The sequence below is a fragment of the Tachyglossus aculeatus genome, chromosome 1 (genome assembly GCF_015852505.1).
Source record: "Tachyglossus aculeatus isolate mTacAcu1 chromosome 1, mTacAcu1.pri, whole genome shotgun sequence".
Lineage (NCBI taxonomy): Eukaryota > Metazoa > Chordata > Mammalia > Monotremata > Tachyglossidae > Tachyglossus > Tachyglossus aculeatus.
In genome coordinates this window covers 7,636,712-7,661,603 of record NC_052066.1, presented here as the reverse complement: position 1 = coordinate 7,661,603, position 24,892 = coordinate 7,636,712, and the positions used below count along the sequence as shown (strand labels likewise).

The following is a 24,892-nucleotide window of genomic DNA, read 5'->3' as shown; positions in this document are numbered from 1 at the left end:
GAGGTCAAGCGCTTTAGTCCGGTGCTCTGCACACAGTAAGCGCTCAATAAATATGACCGAATGGATAAATAAATACCATTAAAGGAAAAAAAGGCCAAGTTACTCGACCAAGGTGCTATGCTCACAATAAGCGCTCATTAAATACGACTGAATCAATGAATAAATACCATTAAAGGATAAAAAGGCCAAGTAACTCGACCAAGGTGCTCTGCGTACAGTAAGCGCTCAATAGATACGACTGAATCAATGAATAAATACCATTAAAGGAAAAAAAGGCCAAGTTACTCGACCGAGGTCAAGCGCTTTAGTCCGGTGCTCCTCGCACAGTAAGCGCTCAATAAATACGACTGAATGAATGAATAAATACCATTAAAGGACAAAAAAGGCCAAGTAACTCAACTGAGGTCAAGCGCTTTAGTCCGGTGCTCTGCGCACCGTAAGTGCTCAATAAATATGACTAACTGAATGAATAAATACCATTAAAGGAAAAAAAGGCCAAGTAACTCGACCGAGGTCAAGCGCTTTAGTCCGGTGCTCTGTGCACAGTAAGCGCTCATTAATTATGACTGAACGAATGAATAAATACCATTAAAGGAAAAAAAAGGCCAAGTAACTCGACCAAGGTGCTCTGCGCACAGTAAGCGCTCAATAAATACAACTGAACGAATGAATAAATACCATTAAAGTAAAAAAAGGCCAAGTAACTCAACCAAAGTGCTCTGCGCACAGTAGCGCTCAATAAATACGACTGAATGAATGAAAAAATACCATTAAAGGAAAAAAAAGGCCAAGTAACTCGACCAAAGTGCTCTGCGCACAGTAAGCCCTCAATAAATACGACTGAATGAATGAATAAATACCATTAAAGGAAAAAAAGGCCAAATAACTCGACCGACATCAAGCGCTTTAGTTTGGTGCTCTGTGCACAGTAAGCGCTCATTAAATACGACTGAATGAATGAATAAATACCATTAAAGGAAAAAAAAGGCAAGTAACTCGGTGCTCTGCGCACAGTAAGTGCTCAATAAATATGACTGAATGAATGAATAAATACCATTAAAGGAAAAAAAGGTCAAGTAACTCAACCGAGGTCAAGCGCTTTAGTCCGGTGCTCTGCGCACAGTAAGCGCTCATTAATTATGACTGAATGAATGAATAAATACCATTAAAGGAAAAAAAAGGCAAGTAACTCGGTGCTCTGCGCACAGTAAGTGCTCAATAAATATGACTGAATGAATGAATAAATACCATTAAAGGAAAAAAAGGCCAAGTAACTCGACCGACGTCAAGCGCTTTAGTCCGGTGCTCTGCGCACCGTAAGTGCTCAATAAATACGACTGAATGAATCAATGAAGGGTCAACCGGCAGGCCCGTGTCGGAGGCGGGATGGGGCCCCGGGGCCCCGGGGGTCTCTTCCTCGCCGTCCCCCCGTACTTACATGAGTTCGAAGATCTCTCCGATGAGCATGCAGGTGAAGCCATTTTTCTGGTGCAGGTTATAGACGTGAGGAAGTCAAGGAGGCAGAGGGAGCGCAGAGACGGTGACGGGAGACGACGGCTTTTGCGGGAGTCCGTACCGTCTTTAGAGTTATTATTATTATCCTGACCTTGTATCGCCCTCTCCTAGTCACTCAGTACGGTGCTTTGCAGGCGGGAAGTGCTCAGTAAATCATCATCATCATCAATCGTATTTATTGAGCGCTTACTATGTGCAGAGCACCGGACTAAGCGCTTGGGAAGTCCAAATTGGCAACATCTAGAGACAGTCCCTACCCAACAGTGGGCTCACAGTCGAAAAGGGGGAGACGGAGAACAAAACCAAACATACTAACAAAATAAAATAAATAGAATAGATATGTACAAGTAAAATAAATAAATAGAGTAATAAATGTGTACAAACATATATACATATATACAGGTGCTGTGGGGAAGGGAAGGAGGTAAGATGGGGGGGATGGAGTGGGGGACGAGGGGGAGAGGAAGGAAGGGGCATAGTAAATACGTTTGAATAACAATGATGGCAAATTTTACTTGTCCATATCTATTCTATTTATTTTATTTTGTTAGTATGTTTGGTTTCGGTCTCTGTCGTCTCCCCCTTTTAGACTGTGAGCCCGCTGTTGGGTAGGGACTGTCTCTATGTGTTGCCAATTTGTACTTCCCAAGCGCTTAGTACAGTGCTCTGCGCACAGTAAGCGCTCAATAAATACGATTGATTGATTTATTGATTAGTACAGTGCTCTGCACACAGTAAGCGCTCAATAAATACGATCGATTGATTGATTGATTGTTGGGTAGGGACCGTCTCTAGATGTTGCCAACTTGTACTTCCCAAGCGCTTAGTATAGTGCTCTGCGCACAGTAAGCACTCAGTAAATACGATTGATGATGATGATGATAAAGCGCTGACTATGTGCAAAGCACCGTTCTAAGTGCTGGGGAGGTTACAAGGTGATCAGGTTGTCCCACGGGGGGCTCCCAGTCTTCATCCCCATTTTACAGACAAGGGAACTGAGGCCCGGAGAAGTGAAGTGACTTGCCCAAAGTCACCCAGCTAATTGGTGGAGCCGGGATTTGAACCCACATCCTCTGACTCCAAAGCCCGGGCTCTTTCCACTGAGCCACGCTGCTTCTCTATTATTATCCTGATCTTGTATCGCCCTCTCCTAGTCACTTAGTACAGTGCTTTGCAGGCGGGAAGTGCTCAGTAAATACGTTTGAATAACAATGATGGCAAATTTTACTTGTCCATATCTATTCTATTTATTTTATTTTGTTGGTATGTTTGGTTTTGTTCTCCGTCTCCCCCTTTTAGACTGTGAGCCCGCTGTTGGGTAAGCGCTTAATAAATAACGATTGATGATGATGATGATGATGTGAGCCCACTGTTGGGTAGGGACCGTCTCTAGATGTTGCCAACTTGGACTTCCCAAGTGCTTAGTACAGTGCTCTGCACACAGTAAGCGCCCAATAAATACGATTGATGATGATGATGATGATGATGGGGGAGATACAGGGTCACCAGGTAATAATAATAATAATGATGGCATTTTTATTAAGCGCTTACTATGTGCCAAGCACTGTTCTAAGCGCTGGGGAGGTTACGAAGTGATCAGGTGGTCCCACGGGGGGCTCAGAGAAGCAGCCTGGCTCAGTGGAAAGAGCCTGAGCTTTGGAGTCCGAGGTCATGGGTTCGAATTCTGACTCCACCACATCCGCTGTGTGACCTTGGGTAAGTCACTTCACTTCTCTGAGCCTCAGTGACCTCATCTGGAAAATGGGGATTAAGGCTGTGAGCCCCACGTGGACCACCTGATCACCTTGTAACCTCCCCAGCGCTTAGAACAGTGCTCAGCACATAGTAAGCGCTTAATAAATGCCATTATTATTATTATTTACTGTACATATCTATTCTATTTATTTTATTTTCTTGGTATGTTTGGTTTTGCTCTCTGTCTCCACCCTTTTAGACTGTGAGCCCACTGTTGGGTAGGGACCGTCTCTAGGTGTTGCCAACTTGTACTTCCCAAGCGCCTAGTACAGTGCTCTGCACACAGTAAGCGCTCAATAAATATGATTGATGATGACTATTAATCCCCGTTTTACAGATGAGGAAACTGAGGCACAGGGAAGTGACTTGCCCGAAGTCACACAGCTGACAAGTGGTGCAGCCGGCATTTGAACCCCTGACCTCTGTAAGCTCACTGTTGGGTAAGGACCGTCTATGTTGCCAGCTTGGACTTCCCAAGCGCTTAGTCCAGTGCTCTGCACACAGTAAGCACTCAATAAATACGATTGATGGATTGATTGGACTGGAAACTTCTTGAGGGCAGCGATGGTGTCTACCAACTTGATCAGATTCTCCCAAGCGTTCAGTACAGAGCGCTTCACACCGTGGGCTGGAAGCTCTTGAGGGAAGGGACCGTGCGCTCCCAAATGCTCAGTCCGGTGCTCCGGCCCCGGGAGGTGCTCGATAAATACGCCGGCTGGGCCCGGGGGAGTCTCGGGGTGGGGATCCCTCATCCCCACATCCCCGGATTTCCCGCCCAGATCCATCCCGGCCGGCCAAGGATATCATCATCAATCGTATTTATTGAGCGCTTACTATGTGCAGAGCACTGGACTAAGCGCTTGGGAAGTACAAATTGGCAACATCTAGAGACAGTCCCTACCCAACAGTGGGCTCCCAGTCTAAAAGGGGGAGACAGAGAACAAAACCAAACATACTAACAAAATAAAATAGATATGTACAAGTAAAATAAATAAATAAATAGAATAATAAATCTGTACAAACATATATATGTATATACAGGTGCTGTGGGGAAGGGAAGGAGGTAAGATGGAGGGGGGGACGAGGGGGAGAGGAAGGAAGGGGCTGAGTGTGGGAAGGCCTCCTGGAGGAGGTGAGCTCTCAGTAGGGCCTTGAAGGGAGGAAGAGAGCTAGCTTGGCGGGTGGGCAGAGGGATTGGGGGCATTCTGGGCCCGGGGGAGGACGGGGGCCGGGGGTCGATGGCGGGACGGGCGAGAACGAGGCCTAACGGGGAGGAGATGAGCGGCGGCAGAGGAGCGGAGGGTGCCGGCTGCGATGGAGAAGGAGAGAAGGGAGGGGAGGGAGGAGGGGGCCAGGGGATGGACAGCCTTGAAGCCCAGGGTGAAGAGTTTCTGCCTGATGCGCAGATCATCATCATCATCAATTGTATTTACTGAGCGCTTACTATGTGCAGATAACTGTACTAAGCGCTTGGGAAGCACATATCGGCAACATATAGAGACAGTCCCTACCCAACAGTGGGCTCCCAGTCTAAAAGGGGGAGACGGAGAACAAAACCAAACATACTAACAAAATAAAATAAATGGGATAGATATGGACAAGCAAAATAAATAGAGCAATAAATAAATAGAGCAATAAATAACTAGAGTAATAAATAGAGTAATAAATAAATAAAGTAATAGAGTAATAAATAGAGTAATAAATAAATAGAGTAATAAATAAATAGAGTAATAAATTAATAGAGTAATAAATAAATAGAGTAATAAATAGAGTAATAAATAAATAGAGTAATAGAGTAAGAAATAGAGTAATATTTATTACTCTAGTAATAAATAAATAGAGCAGATTGAGCTCTAGTAATATAGCAGATTGATTGGTAGCCAAGGATATGCGAGAGAAGAAGATGTCCAGGTTCTCGATGTGATGCCAGGGAGCTGCAGGAGCCGGAGCGGGCCCGGCGGCGGCCCGGAGGAGGCGGAAGGTGGGAACACGGGCCGGGGGAGTCACCGAAGCGGGGTGCCCGGGGGGTCCCCCGACCCCGCGCCCTCCTCGCGGGCCATCCCCTGCCCCCTGGGGTACCCCCCCCCCCCCACCAAGGTCAGCCCCCCAACTTCCCCCAACCCCTCTCCCAGGGTCATCCCCCCGCCCCCCTCATCGTGCCCTCCCCCAGGGTCATCCCCTCCCCTGGTTAGCTCTCTGTAATTTTATTTCTTTCCATTAATTACAATGAGATAAATGTTATACAATTATTATAAGCATATAATATAATCAATCCATCAATCGTATTTAGTGAGCGCTTACTGTGTGCAGAGCACTGGACTAAGCGCTTGGGAAGGACAAGTTGGCAACATAGAGAGACGGTCCCTACCCAACAGTGGGCTCACAGTCTAGAAGGTATATATATAGATAGATATCTATACCTGATCAGCAACCTGATCACCTTGCAACCTCCCCAGCACTTAGAACGGTGCTTTGCACATAGTAAGCGCTTAACAAATACCATCATTATTATTAAGTGACTCACCCAAGGTCACACAGCAGACAAGTGGCAGAGCCGGGATTCGAACCCATGACCTCTGACCCCTCGTCCCCCCTCCCTCCCCCATCTTACCTCCTTCCCTTCCCCACAGCACCTGTATATATGTCTATATGTTTGTAAAGATTTATTATTCTATGTATTTATCTATTTTACTTGTACATATCTATTCTATTTTATTTTGTTAGTATGTTTGGTTTTGTTCTCTGTCTCCCCCTCTTAGACTGTGAGCCCGCTGTCGGGTAGGGACCGTCTCTAGATGTTGCCAACTTGGACTTCCCAAGCCCTTAGTCCAGTGCTCTGCACGCAGTAAGCGCTCAATAAATACGATTGATTGACTCCAAAGCCCGGGCTCTTTTCCACTGTTGGGTAGGGACCGTCTCTATATGTTGCCAACTTGTTCTTCCCAAGCGCTTAGTACAGTGCTCTGCACCCAGTAAGCGCTCAATAAATACGATTGATGGATTGATTGATTGACTCCAAAGCCCGGGCTCTTTTCCACTGTTGGGTAGGGACCGTCTCTATATGTTGCCAACTTGTCCTTCCCAAGCACTTAGTCCAGTGCTCTGCACACAGTAAGCGCTCAATAAATACGATTGATGGATTGATTGATTGACTTCAAAGCCCGGGCTCTTTTCCACTGTTGGGTAGGGACCGTCTCTATATGTTGCCAACTTGTCCTTCCCAAGCGCTTAGTCCAGTGCTCTGCACCCGGTAAGCGCTCAATAAATACGATTGATGGATTGATTGACGGACTCCAAAGCCCGGGCTCTTTTCCACTGAGCCACGCTGATCATCTTGTATCCCCCCCCAGTGCTTAGAACAGTGCTGGGCACATAGTAAGCGCTTAACACTTAACGAATGCCACCCTTGTTGCTACTGTTGTTCCTCCTCCGCCCGGGGGGTGCTGGGGGTCACTCACACTTGCTGCCCTCGGGCACGTGGACGAGCAGATCCTCCTCCCCGGGCGGGGAGTCGTTGTAGGAGGCCTCGAGGCGCTGGTACTCCGTGTCGAACTGCGCCATCACCGCCGCCGCCCGCCCGCCTGGCACGCCGGACCCGCCCGACACACCTGGCAGGGGACAAATCAATCGTATTTATTGAGCGCTTACTGTGTGCGGAGCGCTGGACTAATCAATCATATTTATGGAGCCTTCCCAGACTGAGCCCCTTCCTTCCTCTCCCCCTCGTCCCCCTCTCCATCCCCCCCATCCTACCTCCTTCCCTTCCCCACAGCAGCTGTATATATTTTTGTACATATTTATTACTCTATTTATTTATTTTACTTGTACCTATCTATTCTATTTATTTTATTTTGTTAGTATGTTTGGTTTTGTTCTCTGTCTCCCCCTTTTAGACTGTGAGCCCACTGTTGGGTAGGGACTGTCTCTAGATGTTGCCAATTTGTCCTTCCCAAGCGCTTAGTCCGGTGCTCTGCACATAGTAAGCGCTCAATAAATACGATTGATGATGATGATGGAGCGCTTACTGTGTGCAGAGCACTGGACTAAGCGCTTGGGAAGGACAAGTTGGCAACATAGAGAGACGGTCCCTACCCAACAGTGGAAAAGAGCCTGGGCTTTGGAGTCAATCGATCAATCCATCAATCGTATTTATTGAGCGCTTACTGTGTGCAGAGCACTGGACTAAGCGCTTGGGAAGTACGAGATGGTGACATATAGAGACGTCCCTACCCCACTATTGATTTCATTCGTTCAGTCGTATTTACTGAGCACTTACTGTGTGCAGAGCACTGGACTAAGCGCTTGGGAAGTCCAAGTTGGCAACATAGAGAGACGGTCCCTAACCAACAGTGGAAAAGAACCCGGGCTTTGGAGTCAATCAATCAATCCATCAATCGTATTTATTGAGCGCTTACCGTGTGCAGAGCACTGGACTAAGCGCTTGGGAAGCCCAAGTTTGCAACATATAGAGACAGTCCCTACCCAACAGTGGAAAAGAGCCCAGGCTTTGGAGTCAATCGATCAATCAATCAATCGTATTTATTGAGCGCTTACTGTGTGCAGAGCACTGGACTAAGCGCTTGGGAAGGACAAGTTGGCAACATAGAGAGACAGTCCCTACCCAACAGTGGAAATGAGCCCGGCCTTTGGAGTCAATCAATCAATCAATCAATCGTATTTATTGAGAGCTTACCATGTGCAGAGCACTGGACTAAGCGCTTGGGAAGTCCAAGTTGGCAACATCTAGAGACAGTCCCTACCCAACAGCGGGCTCACAGTCTAAAAGGGGGAGACAGAGAACAAAACCAAACATACTAACAAAATAAAATAAATAGAATAGATATGTGCAAGTAAAATAAATAAACAAATAGAGTAATAAATGTGTACAAACATACATACATATATACAGGTGATACATATATACAGGACTAAGCGCTTGGGAAGTACGGTCCCGCTGACCTGACCGAGACGGGGTGGGCTGGGCGGCCGCCCCCCACCCGATCGCCAGCTCTCAATAATAATAATAACGCTATTTGTTAAGCACCTACTATGTGCCAAGCACTGTTCTAAGCGCTGGGGAGGATACAAGGTGATCAGGTGGTCCCACGGGGGGCTCACAGTCTTCATCCCCATTTGACAGATGAGGGAACTGAGGCCCAGAGAAGTTCATTCATTCATTCATTCAATCGTATTTACTGAGCGCTTATTGTGTGCCCAAAGTCACCCAGCTGACAATTGGCGGAGCCGGGATTTGAACCCATTTATTAAGCACTTACTATGTGCCAAGCACCGTTCTAAGCGCTGGGGAGGATACAAGGTGATCAGGTTGTCCCACGGGGGGCTCACAGTCTTCATCCCCATTTGACAGATGAGGTCACTGAGGCCCAGAGAAGTGAAGTGACTTGCCCAAAGTCACCCAGCTGACAATTGGTGGAGCCGGGATTTGAACCCATGACCTCTGACTCCAAATAATAATAATAATAATAATAATGATGGCATTTATTAAGTGCTTACTATGTGCCAAGCACTGCTCTAAGCGCTGGGGAGGTTCCAAGGTGATGAGGTTGTCCCACGGGGGGCTCACAGTCTTCATTCCCATTTGACAGATGAGGTAACTGAGGCCCAGAGAAGTGAAGTCACTTGCCCAATGTCACCCAGCTGACAACTGGCGGAGCCGGGATTTGAACCCATGACCTCTGACTCCAAATAATAATAAAAATAATGATGGCATTTATTAAGCGCTTACTATGTGCAAAGCACTATTCTAAGCGCTGGGGAGGTTACAAGGTGATCAGGCTGTTCCACGGTGGGCTCACAGTCTTCATCCCCATTTGACAGATGAGTTAACTGAGGCCCAGAGAAGTTCATTCGTTCATTCAATTGTATTTACTGAGCGCTTATTGCGTGCCCAAAGTCACACAGCTGACAATTGGCGGAGCCGGGATTTGAACCCATGACCTCTGACTCCAAATAATAATAATGATGGCATTTATTAAGCGCTTACTATGTGCCAAGCACTGTTCTAAGCGCTGGGGAGGATACAAGGTGATCAGGTTGTCCCACGGGGGGCTCACAGTCTCCATCCCCATTTTACAGATGAGGTAACTGAGGCACAGAGACGCTAAGTCACTTGCCCAAAGTCACCCAGCTGATAATTGGTGGGGCCGGGATTTGAACCCATGATCTCTGACTCCAAATAATAATAATGATGGCATTTATTAAGCGCTTACTATGCGCCTAGCACTGTTCTAAGCGCTGGGGAGGATACAAGGTGATCAGGTTGTCCCACGGGGGGCTCCCAGTCTTCATCCCCATTTGACAGATGAGGGAACTGAGGCCCAGAGAAGTGAAGTGACTTGCCCAAAGTCACCCAGCTGACAATTGGAGGAGCCGGGACTTGAACCCATGACCTCTGACTCCAAAGCCTGGGCTCTTTCCACTGAGCCATGCTGCTTCTCTGTTCTTTCCCAGGCGCTTAGTACAGTGCTCTGCACACAGTATATACACAGTAAATACAACTGACTGACTGCAGATGTTGCTGCCGACTTGGACTTCCCAAGTGCTTAGTCCAGTGCTCTGCGCACAGTAAGCGCTCAATAAATACGATTGAATGATTGACTGCACCAAGCATTTGGGAGAGTACACTAGCACAGCAAGAAGCACCTGTCTACATAATAATAATGATGGTATTGACTAAGCGCTTACTATGTGCCAAGCACTGTTCTAAGCGCTGGGGAGGTTCCAAGGTGATCAGGTTGTACCACGGGGGGCTCACAGTCTTCATCCCCATTTGACAGATGGGGGAACTGAGGCCCAGAGAAGTTCATTCATTCATTCATTCAATCGTATTTACTGAGCACTTATTGCGTGCCCAAAGTCACCCAGCTGACAATTGGCGGAGCCAGGATTTGAACCCATGACCTCTGACTCCAAATAATAATAATGATGGCATTTATTAAGCGCTTACTATGTGCCAAGCACTGTTCTAAGCGCTGGGGAGGATACAAGGTGATCAGGTTGTCCCACGGGGGGCTCACAGTCTCCATCCCCATTTTACAGATGAGGTAACTGAGGCACAGAGAAGTTAAGTCACTTGCCCAAAGTCACCCAGCTGATAATTGGTGGAGCCGGGATTTGAACCCATGATCTCTGACTCCAAATAATAATAATGATGGCATTTATTAAGCGCTTACTCTGTGCCAAGCACTGTTCTAAGCGCTGGGGAGGTTCCAAGGTGATCAGGTTGGCCCAGGGGGGGCTCATAGGCTTCATCCCCATTTGACAGACGAGGGAACTGAGGCCCAGGGAAGTGAAGTGACTTGCCCAAAGTCACCCAGCTGACAATTGGCGGAGCCGGGATTTGAACCCATGACCTCTGACTCCAAAGCCCGGGCTCTTTCCACACTGAGCCACGCTGTACATGTTTTGTTTTGTCGTCTGTCTCCCCTTTCAAGACTCTGTGCCCATAGGGCCCGCCTCTATATGTTGCCAACTTGTACTTCCCAAGCGCTTAGTCCAGTGCTCTGCACACAGTAAGCGCTCAATAAATACGACTGAACGAATGAAATGAATAGTGGGGCAGGGACGTCTCTATATGTCGCCGACTTGTACTTCCCAAGTGCTTAGTCCAGTGCTCTGCACACAGTAAGCGCTCAATAAATACGACTGAACGAATGAAATGAATAGTGGGGTAGGGACGTCTCTATATGTCGCCAACTTGTCCTTCCCAAGCGCTTAGTCCAGTGCTCTGCACACAGTAAGCGCTCAATAAATATGATTGATTGAATGAATGAAATGAATAGTGGGGTAGGGACGTCTCTATATGTCACCAACTTGTACTTCCCAAGCGCTTAGTCCAGTGCTCTGCACACAGGAAGCGCTCAATAAATACGATTGAATGAATGAAATGAATAGTGGGGTAGGGACATCTCTATATGTCGCCGACTTGTCCTTCCCAAGCGCTTAGTCCAGTGCTCTGCACGCAGTAAGCGCTCAATAAATACAACTGAATGAATGAAATGAACAGTGGAGTAGGGACGTCGCTATATGTCGCCAACTTGTACTTCCCAAGCACTTAGTCCAGTGCTCTGCACACAGTAGGCGCTCAATAAATACGACTGAACGAATGAAATGAATACTGGGGTAGGGATGTCTCTATATGTCGCCAACTTGTACTTTCCAAGTGCTTAGACCAGTGCTCTGCACACAGTAAGTGCTCAGTAAATACGACTGAATGAATGAAATGAATAGTGGGGTAGGGACGTCTCTATATGTCGCCGACTTGTCCTTCCCAAGCGCTTAGTCCAGTGCTCTGCACGCAGTAAGCGCTCAATAAATACAACTGAATGAATGAAATGAACAGTGGAGTAGGGACGTCGCTATATGTCGCCAACTTGTACTTCCCAAGCACTTAGTCCAGTGCTCTGCACACAGTAGGCGCTCAATAAATATGATTGAATGAATGAAATGAATAGTGGGGTCGGGACGTCTCTATATGTTGCCAACTTGTACTTTTTACTTGTACATTTCTATCCTACTTATTTTATTTTGTTGGTATGTTTGGTTCTGTTCTCTGTCTCCCCCTTTTAGACTGTGAGCCCACTGTTGGGTAGGGACTGTCTCTATGTGATGCCAATTTGTAGTTCCCAAGCGCTTAGTACAGTGCTCTGCACATAGTAAGCGCTCAATAAATACGAGTGATTGATTGATTGATTCCCAAGCGCTTAGTCCAGTGCTCTGCACGCAGTAAGCGCTCAATAAATACGACTGAACGAATGAAATGAATAGTGGGGCAGGGACGTCTCTATATGTTGCCGACTTGTCCTTCCCAAGCGCTTAGTCCAGTGCTCTGCACACAGTAAGCGCTCAATAAATACGACTGAACGAATGAATTCAATAGTGGGGTAGGGACGTCTCTATATGTCGCCGACTTGTCCTTCCCAAGCGCTTAGTCCAGTGCTCTGCACGCAGTAAGCGCTCAATAAATACGACTGAACGAATGAAATGAATAGTGGGGTAGGGACGTCTCTATATGTCACCAACTTGGACTTCCCAAGCACTTAGTCCAGTGCTCTGCACGCAGTAAGCGCTCAATAAATACGACTGAATGAAATGAATAGTGGGGTAGGGACGTCTCTATATGTCACCGACTTGTCCTTCCCAAGCGCTTAGTCCAGTGCTCTGCACGCAGTAAGCGCTCAATAAATACAACTGAATGAATGAAATGAATAGTGGAGTAGGGACGTCGCTATATGTCGCCAACTTGTACTTCCCAAGCGCTTAGTCCAGTGCTCTGCACACAGTAAGCGCTCAATAAATACGACTGGACGAATGAAATGAACAGTGGAGTAGGGACGTCTCTATATGTCACCGACTTGTACTTCCCAAGCGCTTAGTCCAGTGCTCTGCACGCAGTAAACGCTCAATAAATACGACTGAACGAATGAAATGAATAGTGGAGTAGGGACCGTCTCTAAGAGAAGCAGCGTAGCTAAATGGAAAGAGCCCGGGCTTTGGAGTCAGAGGTCATGGGTTCAAATCCTGGCTCCGCCACTTGTCAGCTGTGTGACTTTGGGCAAGTCGCTTCACTTCTCTGGGCCTCAGTTACCCCATCTGTAAAATGAGGATGAAGACTGTGAGCCCCACGTGGGACGTGATCACCTTGTAACCTCCCCAGCGCTTAGAACAGTGCTTTGCACATAGTAAGTGCTTAATAAATGCCATTATTATATGTCGCCAACCTGTACTTCCCAAGTGCTTAGTCCAGTGCTCTGCGCACAGTAAGCGCTCAATGAATACGACTGAACGAATGAATGAACCGCGTTCCCTTGCCCATAACAACTAGAACTCCCTTCTCCCACCTCGGTTCGACCAGATGGCGGCTCGTTTTGGTTTTTTTTTTTTTAATGATATTTGTTAAGCACTTATTATAATAATAATAATGATGGGATTTGTTAGGCGCTTACTATGTGCCAGGCACTGTTCTAAACGACGGGGTGGATACGAGCTAATGTGGTTTGGACACAGTCCCCTGTCCCACATGGGGCCAACTTGTACTTCCCAAGCGCTTAGTCCAGTGCTCTGCACACAGTAAGCGCTCAAAAAATACGATTGATTGACTGATGGGGCTCCCAGCTTTAATCCCCATTTTAGAGCTGCTGAGGTAACTGAGGTCCAGAGAAGTGAAGAGACTAGCCCAGGGTCACCCGGCGGATAAGTGGCAGAGCCGGGATTCGAACCCAGGTCCCTCTGACTCTGAGGCCCGGGCTCTTCCCACTAATTAATTAATTAATTAATTAATTAATGATGGCATTTGTTAAGCGCTTACTATGTGCCTTTCTTACAGCTCTTACTGCCTCTACATGTTGCCACCTTGTACTTCCCAAGCGCTTAGTCCAGTGCTCTGCACACAGTAAGCGCTCAATAAATACGATTGATTGATTGACTGATTGATTCTAAGCACTTCGGGGGGGGATACAAGGTGATCAGGTTGTCCCACGGGGGGCTCACAGTCTTCATCCCCACTTTACAGATGAGGGAACTGAGGCACAGAGAAGTGAAGTGACTTGCCCAAGGTCACACAGCAGACATAATAATCATAATAATGGCATTTATTTAGCGCTTACTATGTGCAAAGCACCATTCTAAGCGCTGGGGGGGGATACAAGGTGATCAGGTTGTCCCACGGGGGGCTCACAGTCTTCATCCCCACTTTACAGATGAGGGAACTGAGGCTCAGAGAGGTGAAGTGACTTGCCCAAGGTCACACAGCAGACATAATAATAATAATAATAATAATGATAATAGTAGCATTTATTAAGCACTTACTATTTGCAAAGCACCATTCTAAGCGCTGGGGGGGATACAAGGTGATCAGGTTGTCCCACGGGGGGGCTCACAGTCTTCACCCCCACTTTACAGATGAGGGAACTGAGGCACAGGGAAGTGAAGTGACTTGCCCAAGCTGTCACAGCAGACATAATAATAATAATAATAATAATAATAGTAATGGCATTAAGTGCTTACAATGTGCAAAGCACTGTTCTAAGCACTGGGGGGGGGGATACAGGGTGATCAGGTTGTCCCACGGGGGGCTCACAGTCTTCATCCCAACGTTACAGATGAGGTAAACAAGGCTCCGAGAAGTGAAGTGACTTCCCCAAGGTCACGCTGCAGACATGTGGCGGAGATGGATTCGAACCCACGACCTCTGACTCCAAAGCCCGGGCTCTTTCCCCAGAGCCCCGCTGCTTCTCTCTACTCCAGTGCTTAGAACAGTGCTTGGCACAGAAGAGCAGCGTGGCTCAGTGGGAAGAGCCTGGGCTTGGGAGTTAAGAGGACGCGGGTTTTAAATCCGGCTCTGCCACCCGTCTGCTGTGTGACCTTGGGCAAGTCACTTCACTTCTCTGAGCCTCAGTTCCCTCATCTGGAAAATGGGGAGGGAGACTGTGAGCCCCACGTGGGACAAACTGATCACCTTGGATCTCACCCAGCGCTTAGAACAGTGCTTGGCCCATCACAAGTGCTTAACAAATGCCATCATTATTATTATTATTATTCTCTGGGCCTCAGTGACCTCATCTGTCAAATGGGGATGAAGAATGTGAGCCCCAAGTGGGACAACCTGATCACCTTGGATCTCCCCCAGTGCTTAGAACAGTGCTTGGCACATAGTAAGCGCTTAACAAATGCCATCATTATTATTATTATTCTTCTCTGGGCCTCAGTGACCTCATCTGTCAAATGGGGATGAAGACTGTGAGCCCCACGTGGGACAACCTGATCACCTTGGATCTCACCCAGCGCTTAGAACAGTGCTTGGCACATAGTAAGCGCTTAACAAATGCCATCATTATTATTATTATTATTATTCTCTGGGCCTCAGTGACCTCATCTGTCAAATGGGGATGAAGACTGTGAGCCCCACGTGGGACAACCTGATCACCTTGGATCTCCCCCAGCGCTTAGAACAGTGCTTGGCACATAGTAAGCGCTTAACAAATGCCATCATTATTATTATTATTCTCTGGGCCTCAGTGACCTCATCTGTCAAATGGGGATGAAGACTGTGAGCCCCACGTGGGACAACCTGATCACCTTGGATCTCCCCCAACGCTTAGAACAGTGCTTGGCACATAGTAAGCACTTAACAAATGCCATTATTATTATTATTATTATTCTCTGGGCCTCAGTTCCCTCATCTGTAAAATGGGGAGGAAGACTGTGAGCCCCCCATGGGACAACCTGATCACCTTGTATCTCCTCCAGCGCTTAGAACAGTGCTTGGCCCATCGTAAGCGCTAACAAATACCATTATTATTATTATTATTATTATTCTCTGGGCCTCAGTTCCCTCATCTGTAAAATGGGGATGAAGACTGTGAGCCCCCCGTGGGACAACCTGATCACCTTGTATCTCCCCCGGCGCTTAGAACAGTGCTTGGCCCATAGTAAGCGCTAACAAATACCATCATCATTATTATTATTATTATTCTCTGGGCCTCAGTGACCTCATCTGCAAAATGGGGATGAAGACTGTGAGCCCCACGTGGGACAACCTGATCACCTTGTATCGCTAACAAATACCGTCATTATTATTATTAGTCTCTGGGCCTCAGTTCCCTCATCTGTAAAATGGGGATGAAGACTGCGAGCCCCACGGGGGACAACCTGATCACTCTGTAACCTCCCCAGCGCTAAGAACAGTGCTTTGCACATAGTAAGCGCTTAATAAATGCCATCATTATTATTATTATTAAGAAACACCATTAAAATCAAACCAACAAAAAAACCCAAGCTTACCGTCTTGATATATACATCTGTATATATGTTTGTACGTATTTATTACTCTATTTATTTTACTTGTACATGTCTATTCTATTTATTTTATTTTGTTAATATGGTTTGTTTTGTTCTCTGTCTCCCCCTTCTAGACTGTGAGCCCGCTGTGGGGCCTGTCTCTATACGTTGCCAAACTGTACTTCCCAAGCGCTTAGTACAGTGCTCTGCACACAGTAAGCGCTCAATAAATACGATTGATGATGATGATGATGTTGGGTAGGGACCGCCTCTATATGTTGCCAACTTGTCCTTCCCAAGCGCTTAGTCCAGTGCTCTGCACACAGGAAGCGCTCAATAAAAATGTTTGATTGATCATCATCATCAATCGTATTTATTGAGCGCTTACTATGTGCAGAGCACTGTGATTGATACAGGTTTATCGAGACGAATACAGCCCCTGTCGCCCGTGGGTCTCCCAGTCTTCACCCCCACTTTCCAGATGAGGGCACTGAGGCCCAGAGAAGTGAAGCGACTTGTCCAAGGTCAATCAATCAATCAATCAATCGTATTTATTGAGCGCTTACTATGTGCAGAGCACTGTACTAAGCGCTTGGGAAGTACAAATTGTCACACAGCAGACAACTGGCAGAGCCGGGATTTGAACTCAGGTCCTCAAAGTCCCAAGCCCGGGCTCACCCCGCTTCTCCGTTGTGTTTCTCCCAACTCCGCGTCGCTATACTCTCCCAAGTGCTTAGGACAGCGTTCAGCACATAGCAGACCGCCCACTTCCTGAGGGCAGGGGTCACGTCTAGGCCGCGCGGCCTAACGGAAGGAGCCTGGGGGTCGCGGAAGGTCCTGGGTTCGTTCATTCATTCATTCAATCGTACTTACTGAGCGCTTACGGCGTGCGGAGCACTGGACTAAGCGCTTAAAACTAAACGGGTCCTCATCCCGGCTCTGCCACTCGTCCGCTGGGGAAATTATTATAATGGCATTTATTATCCCTTCATTCATTCGTTTTTGCATTCAGTCGTCTTGGACCGAGCGCTTACTAGGTGCAGGGCACTGTACTGAGCGCTTGGGAAGTCCAAGTCGGCGACATCGAGAGACGGGCCCTACCCGACGGCGGGCTCACAGGCTAGAAGGGGGAGACGGACGACAAAACAAAACACGCGGACGGGGGTCAAAATCGTCAGAACAAATAGAATTAATTAATAGAATTAGGGTAGGGACCGTCTCTATATGTTGCCGACTTGTACTTCCCAAGCGCTTAATACAGCACAGTAAGCGCTCAATAAATACGATTGATTGATTGGTTGACTTGAAGGTCCGGCTCCACCAACTGTCAGCTGTGTGACTTTGGGCAAGTCACCTCACTTCTCTGGGCCTCAGTGACCTCATCTGGAAAATGGGGATGAAGCCTGTGAGCCCCCCGGGGGACAACCTGATCACCTTGTAACCTCCCCAGCGCTTAGAACGGTGCTTTGCACATAGTAAGCGCTTAACAAATGCCGTTATTATTATTATTATTAACAAATCAAAACAGACAGACGTCGATACCATTAAATACCTTCACTTTGCCTCAGTTCCCTCATCTGTAAAATGGGGATGAAGCCTGTGAGCCCCCCTTTGGGACAACCTCATCACCTTGTAACCTCCCCAGCGCTTAGAACGGTGCTTTGCACGTAGTAAGCGCTTAACAAATGCCATTATTATTATTATTATTATTAACAAATCAAAACAAGTAGACAGACGTCAATACCATTAAATACCTTCACTTCACTTTGCCTCAGTTCCCTCATCTGTAAAATGGGGATGAAGGCTGTGAGCCCCCCTTTGGGACAACCTCATCACCTTGTAACCTCCCCAGTGCTTAGAACGGTGCTTTGCACATAGTAAGCGCTTAACAAATGCCATTATTATTATTATTATTAACAAATCATAACAGACAGACGTCGATACCATTAAATACCTTCACTTTGCCTCAGTTCCCTCATCTGTAAAATGGGGATGAAGCCTGTGAGCCCCGCTTTGGGACAACCTGATCACCTTGTAACCTCCCCAGCGCTTAGAATGGTGCTTTGCACGTAGTAAGCGCTTAACAAATGCCATTATTATTATTATTATTAACAAATCAAAACAAGTAGACAGACGTCGATACCATTAAATACCTTCACTTCACTTTGCCTCAGTTCCCTCATCTGTAAAATGGGGATGAAGCCTGGGAGCCCCCCTTTGGGACAACCTGATCACCTTGTAACCTCCCCAGCGCTTAGAACAGTGCTTTGCACATAGTAAACGCTTAACAAATGCCATTATTATTATCATTAACAAATCAAAACAAGTAGACAGACGTCGATACCATTAAATACCTTCACTTTGCCTCAGTTCCCTCATCTGTAAAATGGGGATGAAGCCTGTGAGCCCCACTTTGGGACAACCTGATCACCTTGTAACCTCCCCAGCGCTTAGAACAGTGCTTTGCACGTAGTAAGCGCTTAACAAATGCCATTATTATTATCATTAACAAATCAAAGCAAGTAGACAGACGTCGATACCATTAAATACCTTCACTTCACTTTGCCTCAGTTCCCTCATCTGTAAAATGGGGATGAAGCCTGGGAGCCCCCCTTTGGGACAACCTGATCACCTTGTAACCTCCCCAGCGCTTAGATAGGTGCTTTGCACAGAGTAAGCGCTTAACAAATGCCATTATTATTATTATTAACAAATCAAAACGACAGACATCGATACCATTAAATACCTTCACTTTGCCTCAGTTCCCTCATCTGTAAAATGGGGATGAAGGCTGTGAGCCCCCCTTTGGGACAACCTCATCACCTTGTAACCTCCCCAGCGCTTAGAACGGTGCTTTGCACATAGTAAGCGCTTAACAAATGCCATTATTATTATTATTATTAACAAATCAAAACAAGTAGACAGACGTCGATACCATTAAATACCTTCACTTCACTTTGCCTCAGTTCCCTCATCTGTAAAATGGGGATGAAGCCTGTGAGCCCCCCTTTGGGACAACCTGATAACCCTGTAACCTCCCCAGCGCTTAGAACAGTGCTTTGCACAGAGTAAGCGCTTAACAAATGCCATTATTATTATTATTAGAAGGGGGAGACAGACAACAAATCAAAACAAGTAGACAGGCGTCAATACCATTAAATACCCTCACATCTCTGTGCCTCAGTGACCTCATCTGTAAAATGGGGATGAAGCCTGGGAGCCCCACTTTGGGACAACCTGATCACCGTGTAACCTCCCCAGCGCTTAGAACGGTGCTTGGCACAAAGTAAGCGCCTAACAAATGCCATTGTTATTATTATTATTATTAGAAGAGGGAGACAGACAACAAATCAAAACAAGCAGACAGGCGCCAATACCATTAAATACCTTCACTTATCTGTGCCTCAGTGACCTCATCTGTAAAATGGGGATGAAGCCTGTGAGCCCCCCGTGGGACAACTGGATCACCTTGTAACCTCCCCAGTGCTTAGAACAGTGCTTTACACATAGTAAGCGCTTAACAAATACCATTATTATTATTATTATTATTATTAGAAGTGGGAGACAGACAACAAGCAGCGTGGCTCAGTGGAAAGAGCATGGGCTTTGGAGTCAGAGGTCGTGGGTTCAAATCCCGCCTCCGCCAATTGTCAGCTGGGTGACTTTGGGCAAGTCATTTCTCTATGCCTCAGATACCTCATCTGGAAAATGGGGATGAAGAGTGTGAGCCCACCGTGGGACAACCAGATCACCTCCCAGCGCTTAGAACAGTGCTTTGCACATAGTAAGTGCTTAATAAATACCATTATTATTATTATTACCACCTCCCCAGCGCCTAGAACAGTGCTCTGCACATAGTAAGCACTTAATAAATGCCATCATTATTATTGTTATTATTTGGAGTCAGAGGTCATGGGTTCAAATCCCACCTCTGCCAATTGTCAGCTGTGTGACTTTGGGCAAGTCACTTCTCTATGCCTCAGATACCTCATCTGGAAAATGGGGATGAAGACCGTGAGCCCCCCGTGGGACAACCTGATCACCTTGTCACCTCCCCAGCGCTTAGAACAGTGCTTTGCACATAGTAAGCACTTAATAAATGCCATCATTATTATTTGGAGTCAAAATCCCAGCTCCGCCACTTGTCAGCTGGGTGACTTTGGGCAAGTCACTTCACTTCTCTGGGCCTCAGCTCCCTCATCTGGAAAATGGGGATGAAGCCTGTGAGCCCCCCGTGGGACAACCTGATCCCCCTGTAACCTCCCTAGCGCTTAGAACAGTGCCGTGAGCCCACTGTTGGGTAGGGACCGTCTCTATATGTTGTCTACTTGTCCTTCCCAAGCGCTTAGTACAGTGCTCTGCACACAGTAAGCGCTCAATAAATACAACTGAATGAATGAATGAATGCTGTGCACATAGTAAGCGCTTAATAAATGCCATCATCATTATCAGGGTGGGGAGCGGGGCGTGGACATTGGCAAGACCCCTGGTCTCAGAGCCCCTCCGTCCGTCCCTCCCTCCCTCCGTCCATCCGTCCCCGTCCCTACCAGCTCCATGGACGGTGACTGCCGTCGGTCCGGCCCCGGAGGCTGCAGGGAGAAGAGAGGGGTCACCCCGGGCGGGCGGAGATCTTGGGGAGGGGGCACGGAAGATATCGGGGTGGGGGGAGATCTCTGGGCCTGGAGATGTTGGACGGGCGAGGATGCGGTGGGGGGAGATCTCCGTGGGCGGACAGCTCGGGGAATGGAGATCTTGAGGGGGGCGGTGACGATTTGGGGGGCACCGAGCCCTGGGAATGGAGATCTTGGAAGGTGAAGGTACAGGGGTGGAGATTTGGGGGGGCAGAGAGCCCCGGGAATGGAGATCTTGGAAAGCGAGATATGGGGGTGGAGATTTCGGGGGGCAGAAAGCCCTGGGAATGGAGATCTTGGAAGGGGAGATATGGGGGTGGAGATTTTGGGGGGCAGAAAGCCCTGGGAATGGAGATCTTGGAAGGGGAGATATGGGGGTGGAGATTTCGGGGGGCAGAAAGCCCTGGGAATGGAGATCTTGGAAGGGGAGATATGGGGGTGGAGATTTTGGGGGGCAGAAAGCCCCGGGAATGGAGATTTTGGAAGGTGAGATATGAGGGTGGAGATTCCAGGGGGCAGAAAGCCCTGGGAATGGAGATCTTGGAAGAGGAGATATGGGGGTGGAGATTTCAGGGGGCAGAAAGCCCTGGGAATGGAGATCTTGGAAGAGGAGATATGGGGGTGGAGATTTCGGGGGGCAGAAAGCCCTGGGAATGGAGATCTTGGAAGGGGGGATATGGGGGTGGAGATTTTGGGGGGCAGAAAGCCCTGGGAATGGAGATCTTGGAAGGGGGGATGTGGGGGTGGAGATTTCGGGAGGCAGAAAGCCCTGGGAATGGAGATCTTGGAAGGTGAAATATGGGGTTGGGGATTTGGGGGGGCAGAAAGCCCTGGGAATGGAGATCTTGGAAGATGAGATATGGGGGTGGAGATTTCGGGGGGCAGAAAGCCCGGGGAATGGAGATCTTGGAAGGTGAGATATGGGGGTGGAGATTTCGGGGGTCAGAAAGCCCTGGGAATGGAAATCTTGGAAGGGGAGATATGGGGATGGAGATTTGGGGGGGCAGAAAGCTCTGGGAATGGAGATCTTGGAAGGTGAGATATGGGGGTGGAGATTTAGGGGGGCAGAAAGCCCTGAGAATGGAGATCTTGGAAGAGGAGATATGGGGGGTGGAGATTTTGGGGGGCAGAAAGCCCTGGGAATGGAGATCTTGGAAGGTGAGATATGGGGGTGGAGATTTAGGGGGGCAGAAAGCCCTGAGAATGGAGATCTTGGAAGAGGAGATATGGGGGTAGAGATTTTGGGGGGCAGAAAGCCCTGGGAATGGAGATCTTGGAAGGTGAGATATGGGGGTGGAGATTTAGGGGGGCAGAAAGCCCTGAGAATGGAGATCTTGGAAGAGGAGATATGGGGGTGGAGATTTCGGGGGGCAGAAAGCCCTGGGAATGGAGATCTTGGAAGGGGAGATATGGGGGTGGAGATTTAGGGGGGCAGAAAGCCCTGGGAATGGAGATCTTGGAAGAGGAGATATGGGGGTAGAGATTTCAGAGGCAGAAGACACTGGGAATGGAGATCTTGGAAGATGAGCTATGGGGGTGGAGTTTTCAGGGGGGGCAGAGAGCCCCAGGAATGGAGATCTCAGGGTGCAGAGATCTCTGGGAATGGAGATCTTGGGGGTGGGGGGCGGCAGAAATTTTGGGGCTGGAGATCTTGGGGGAAAAATGACATGGGAGTGGAGATTTCAGGGGGGCAGAGAGCCCTGGGAATGGAGATCGTGGAAGGTGAAGATACGGGGGTGGAGATTTGAGGGGGCAGAGAGCCCCGGGAATGGAGATCTCCGGGTGCAGAGATCCCTGGGAATGGAGATCTTGGAAGGCGAGATATGGGGGGTGGAGATTTTGGGGGGCAGAAAACCCTGGGAATGGAAATCTTGGAAGGTGAGATATGGGGGTGGAGATTTCGGGGGACAGAAAGCCCTGGGAATGGAGATCTTGGAAGGTGAGAAATGGGGGTGGAGATTTGGGGGGGCAGAAAGCCCTGGGAATGGAGATTGTGGAAGGTGAGCTATGGGGGTGGAGATTTGGGGGGGCAGAGAGCCCCGGGAATGGAGATCTCAGAGTGCAGAGATCTCTGGGAATGGAGATCTTGGGGGGGGCAGAAATTTTGGGGGTGGAGATCTTGGGGGAAAAATGATATCGGGGTGGGGATTTTGGGGGGCAGAAAGCCCTGGGAATGGAGATCGTGGAAGGTGAAGATACGGGGGTGGAGGTTTGGGGGGGGGGGCAGAGAGCCCCAGGAATGGAGATCTCAGGGTGCAGAGATCGGGGGTGGGGGGGGGGGCAAACATATGGGGGTGGAGATCTCAGGGTGCAGAGATCTCTGGGAATGGAGATCTTGGGGGGCAGAAATCTTGGGGGTGGAGATCTTGGAGATCTTGGGGGAAAAATGAAAAATGATTTGGGGGTGGAGATTCTGGGGGGCAGACAGCCCTGGGAATGGAGATCTTGGACGGGGGGCGGAGGTGTAGAGATCTTCGAGGGCGAAGATCTCAGGGGGTAAAGAGATCCCCGGAAATGGAGATCTTGGGGGGGCTGATGATAATGGGGTGGAGATTTTTGGGGGGCATAGAGCTCTGGGAATGGAGATCTTGGGGGGCAAAGATATCAGGGGCGGAGACCTGAGGGAGGCAGAGATCTCTGGGAATAGAGATCTTGGGGAGGCAGAGATCTTGGGGAAGGGCAGACACTTTAAAGGGTGGAGACCTTGGGGAGGGTCAGAGATCTCTGGGAATGGAGACTTTGGGGAGGCAGAGATCTCTGGGAATGGAGACTTTGGTAACCTCCCCAGCGCTTAGAACAGTGCTTTGCACATAGTAAGCGCTTAATGCCATTATTATCATCTCAGGGAGGGGCAGAAACGTTAGAGGGTGGAGAACTCGGGGGGGCAGAGATCTCTGGGAATGTGGATATTGGGGACGCGGAGATCTCTGGGAATGGGGATATTGGGGACGCAGAGATCCTTGGGAATGGGGATATTGGGGACGCAGAGATCACTGGGAATGGAGACCTTGGGGAAATAGAGATCTCTGGGAATGGAGGCCTGGGGGAGACAGAGATCTCTGGGAATGGAGAACTTGGGGGAGGCAGACATCTCTGGGAATGGAGATTTGGGGGAGGGTCAGAGATCTCTGGCCATGGAGACTTTGGGGAAGTAGAGATCTCTGGGGATGGAGACTTTGAGGAGGCAGAGACCTCTGGGAATGGAAACCTTGGGGGAGGCAGAGATCTCTGGGAATGGAGACCTTGGGGAGGGTCAGAGATTTCTGGGAATGGAGACCGGGGGGAGTGTCAGAGATCTCTGGGAATGGAGACTTTGGGGAAGTAGAGATCTCTGGGAATGAAGACTCTGGGGAAGTAGAGCTCTCTGGGGATGGAGACCTTGGGGAGGCACAGATCTCTGAGAATGGACACTTTGGGGGAGGGTCGGAGATCTCTGGAAACAGAGACGTGGGGGAGGCAGAGATCTCTGGGAATGGAAACTTTAGGGAGGGAGAGATCTCTGGGGATGGAGACGTGGGGGAGGGGTCAGAGATCTCTGGGGATGGAGGCAGAGATCTCTGAGGGAGGCAGAGATCTTGGGGAGGGCCAGAGATCTCTAGGGATGGAGACAGAGATCTCTGGGGATGGAGGGAGAAACTGTGAGCCCATTGTTGGGTAGGGACCATCTCTATATGTTGCCAACTTGTACCTCCCAAGCGCTTAGGACAGTGCTCTGCACACAGTAAGCACTCAATAAATACGACTGAATGAATGAACGAATCTCTGAGGGAGGCAATCTTGGGGAGGGTCAGAGATCTCCGGGGATGGAGGGACAGATCTCTGAGGGAAGCAGAGATCTTGGGGAGGGTCAGAGATCTCCGGGGATGGAGGCAGAGATCTCTGGAGATGGAGACATGGGGGAGGGCCAGAGATATCAGGCGATGGAGACAGAGAGCTCTGACGGAGGCAGAGATCTTGGGGAGGGTCAGAGATCTCTGGGGATGGAGACAGAGATTTCTGAGGGAGGCAGAGAGATCTCTGAGGAAGAGATCTCTGGGGATGGAGACAGAGATCTCTGAGGGGGGCAGAGATCTCTGGGGATGGAGACCTTGGGGGAGGGTCGGAGATCTCTGGGAATGGAGACAGAGATCTCTGGCATGGAGGGAGAGATCTCTGAGGGGGACAGAGATCTCTGAGGGAGGCAGAGATCTTGG

General features: G+C 48.5%; 1 protein-coding gene across 1 annotated transcript in view; it reads right to left on the bottom strand.

The window, feature by feature from the left end:
* ATG9A (autophagy related 9A) overlaps positions 1-24,892 on the bottom strand; it is a 111,969-nt gene that overhangs the window by 83,451 nt on the left and 3,626 nt on the right. The window contains exons 2-5 of the mRNA XM_038743568.1: positions 20,616-20,657; positions 6,729-6,878; positions 5,161-5,204; positions 1,439-1,503 (exon numbers count right to left, since the gene is read on the bottom strand). Coding sequence (XP_038599496.1) covers positions 1,439-1,503; positions 5,161-5,204; positions 6,729-6,831 — 212 coding nt within the window. The 5' untranslated portion in view covers positions 6,832-6,878; positions 20,616-20,657. The remainder of the gene's footprint in view (positions 1-1,438; positions 1,504-5,160; positions 5,205-6,728; positions 6,879-20,615; positions 20,658-24,892) is intronic.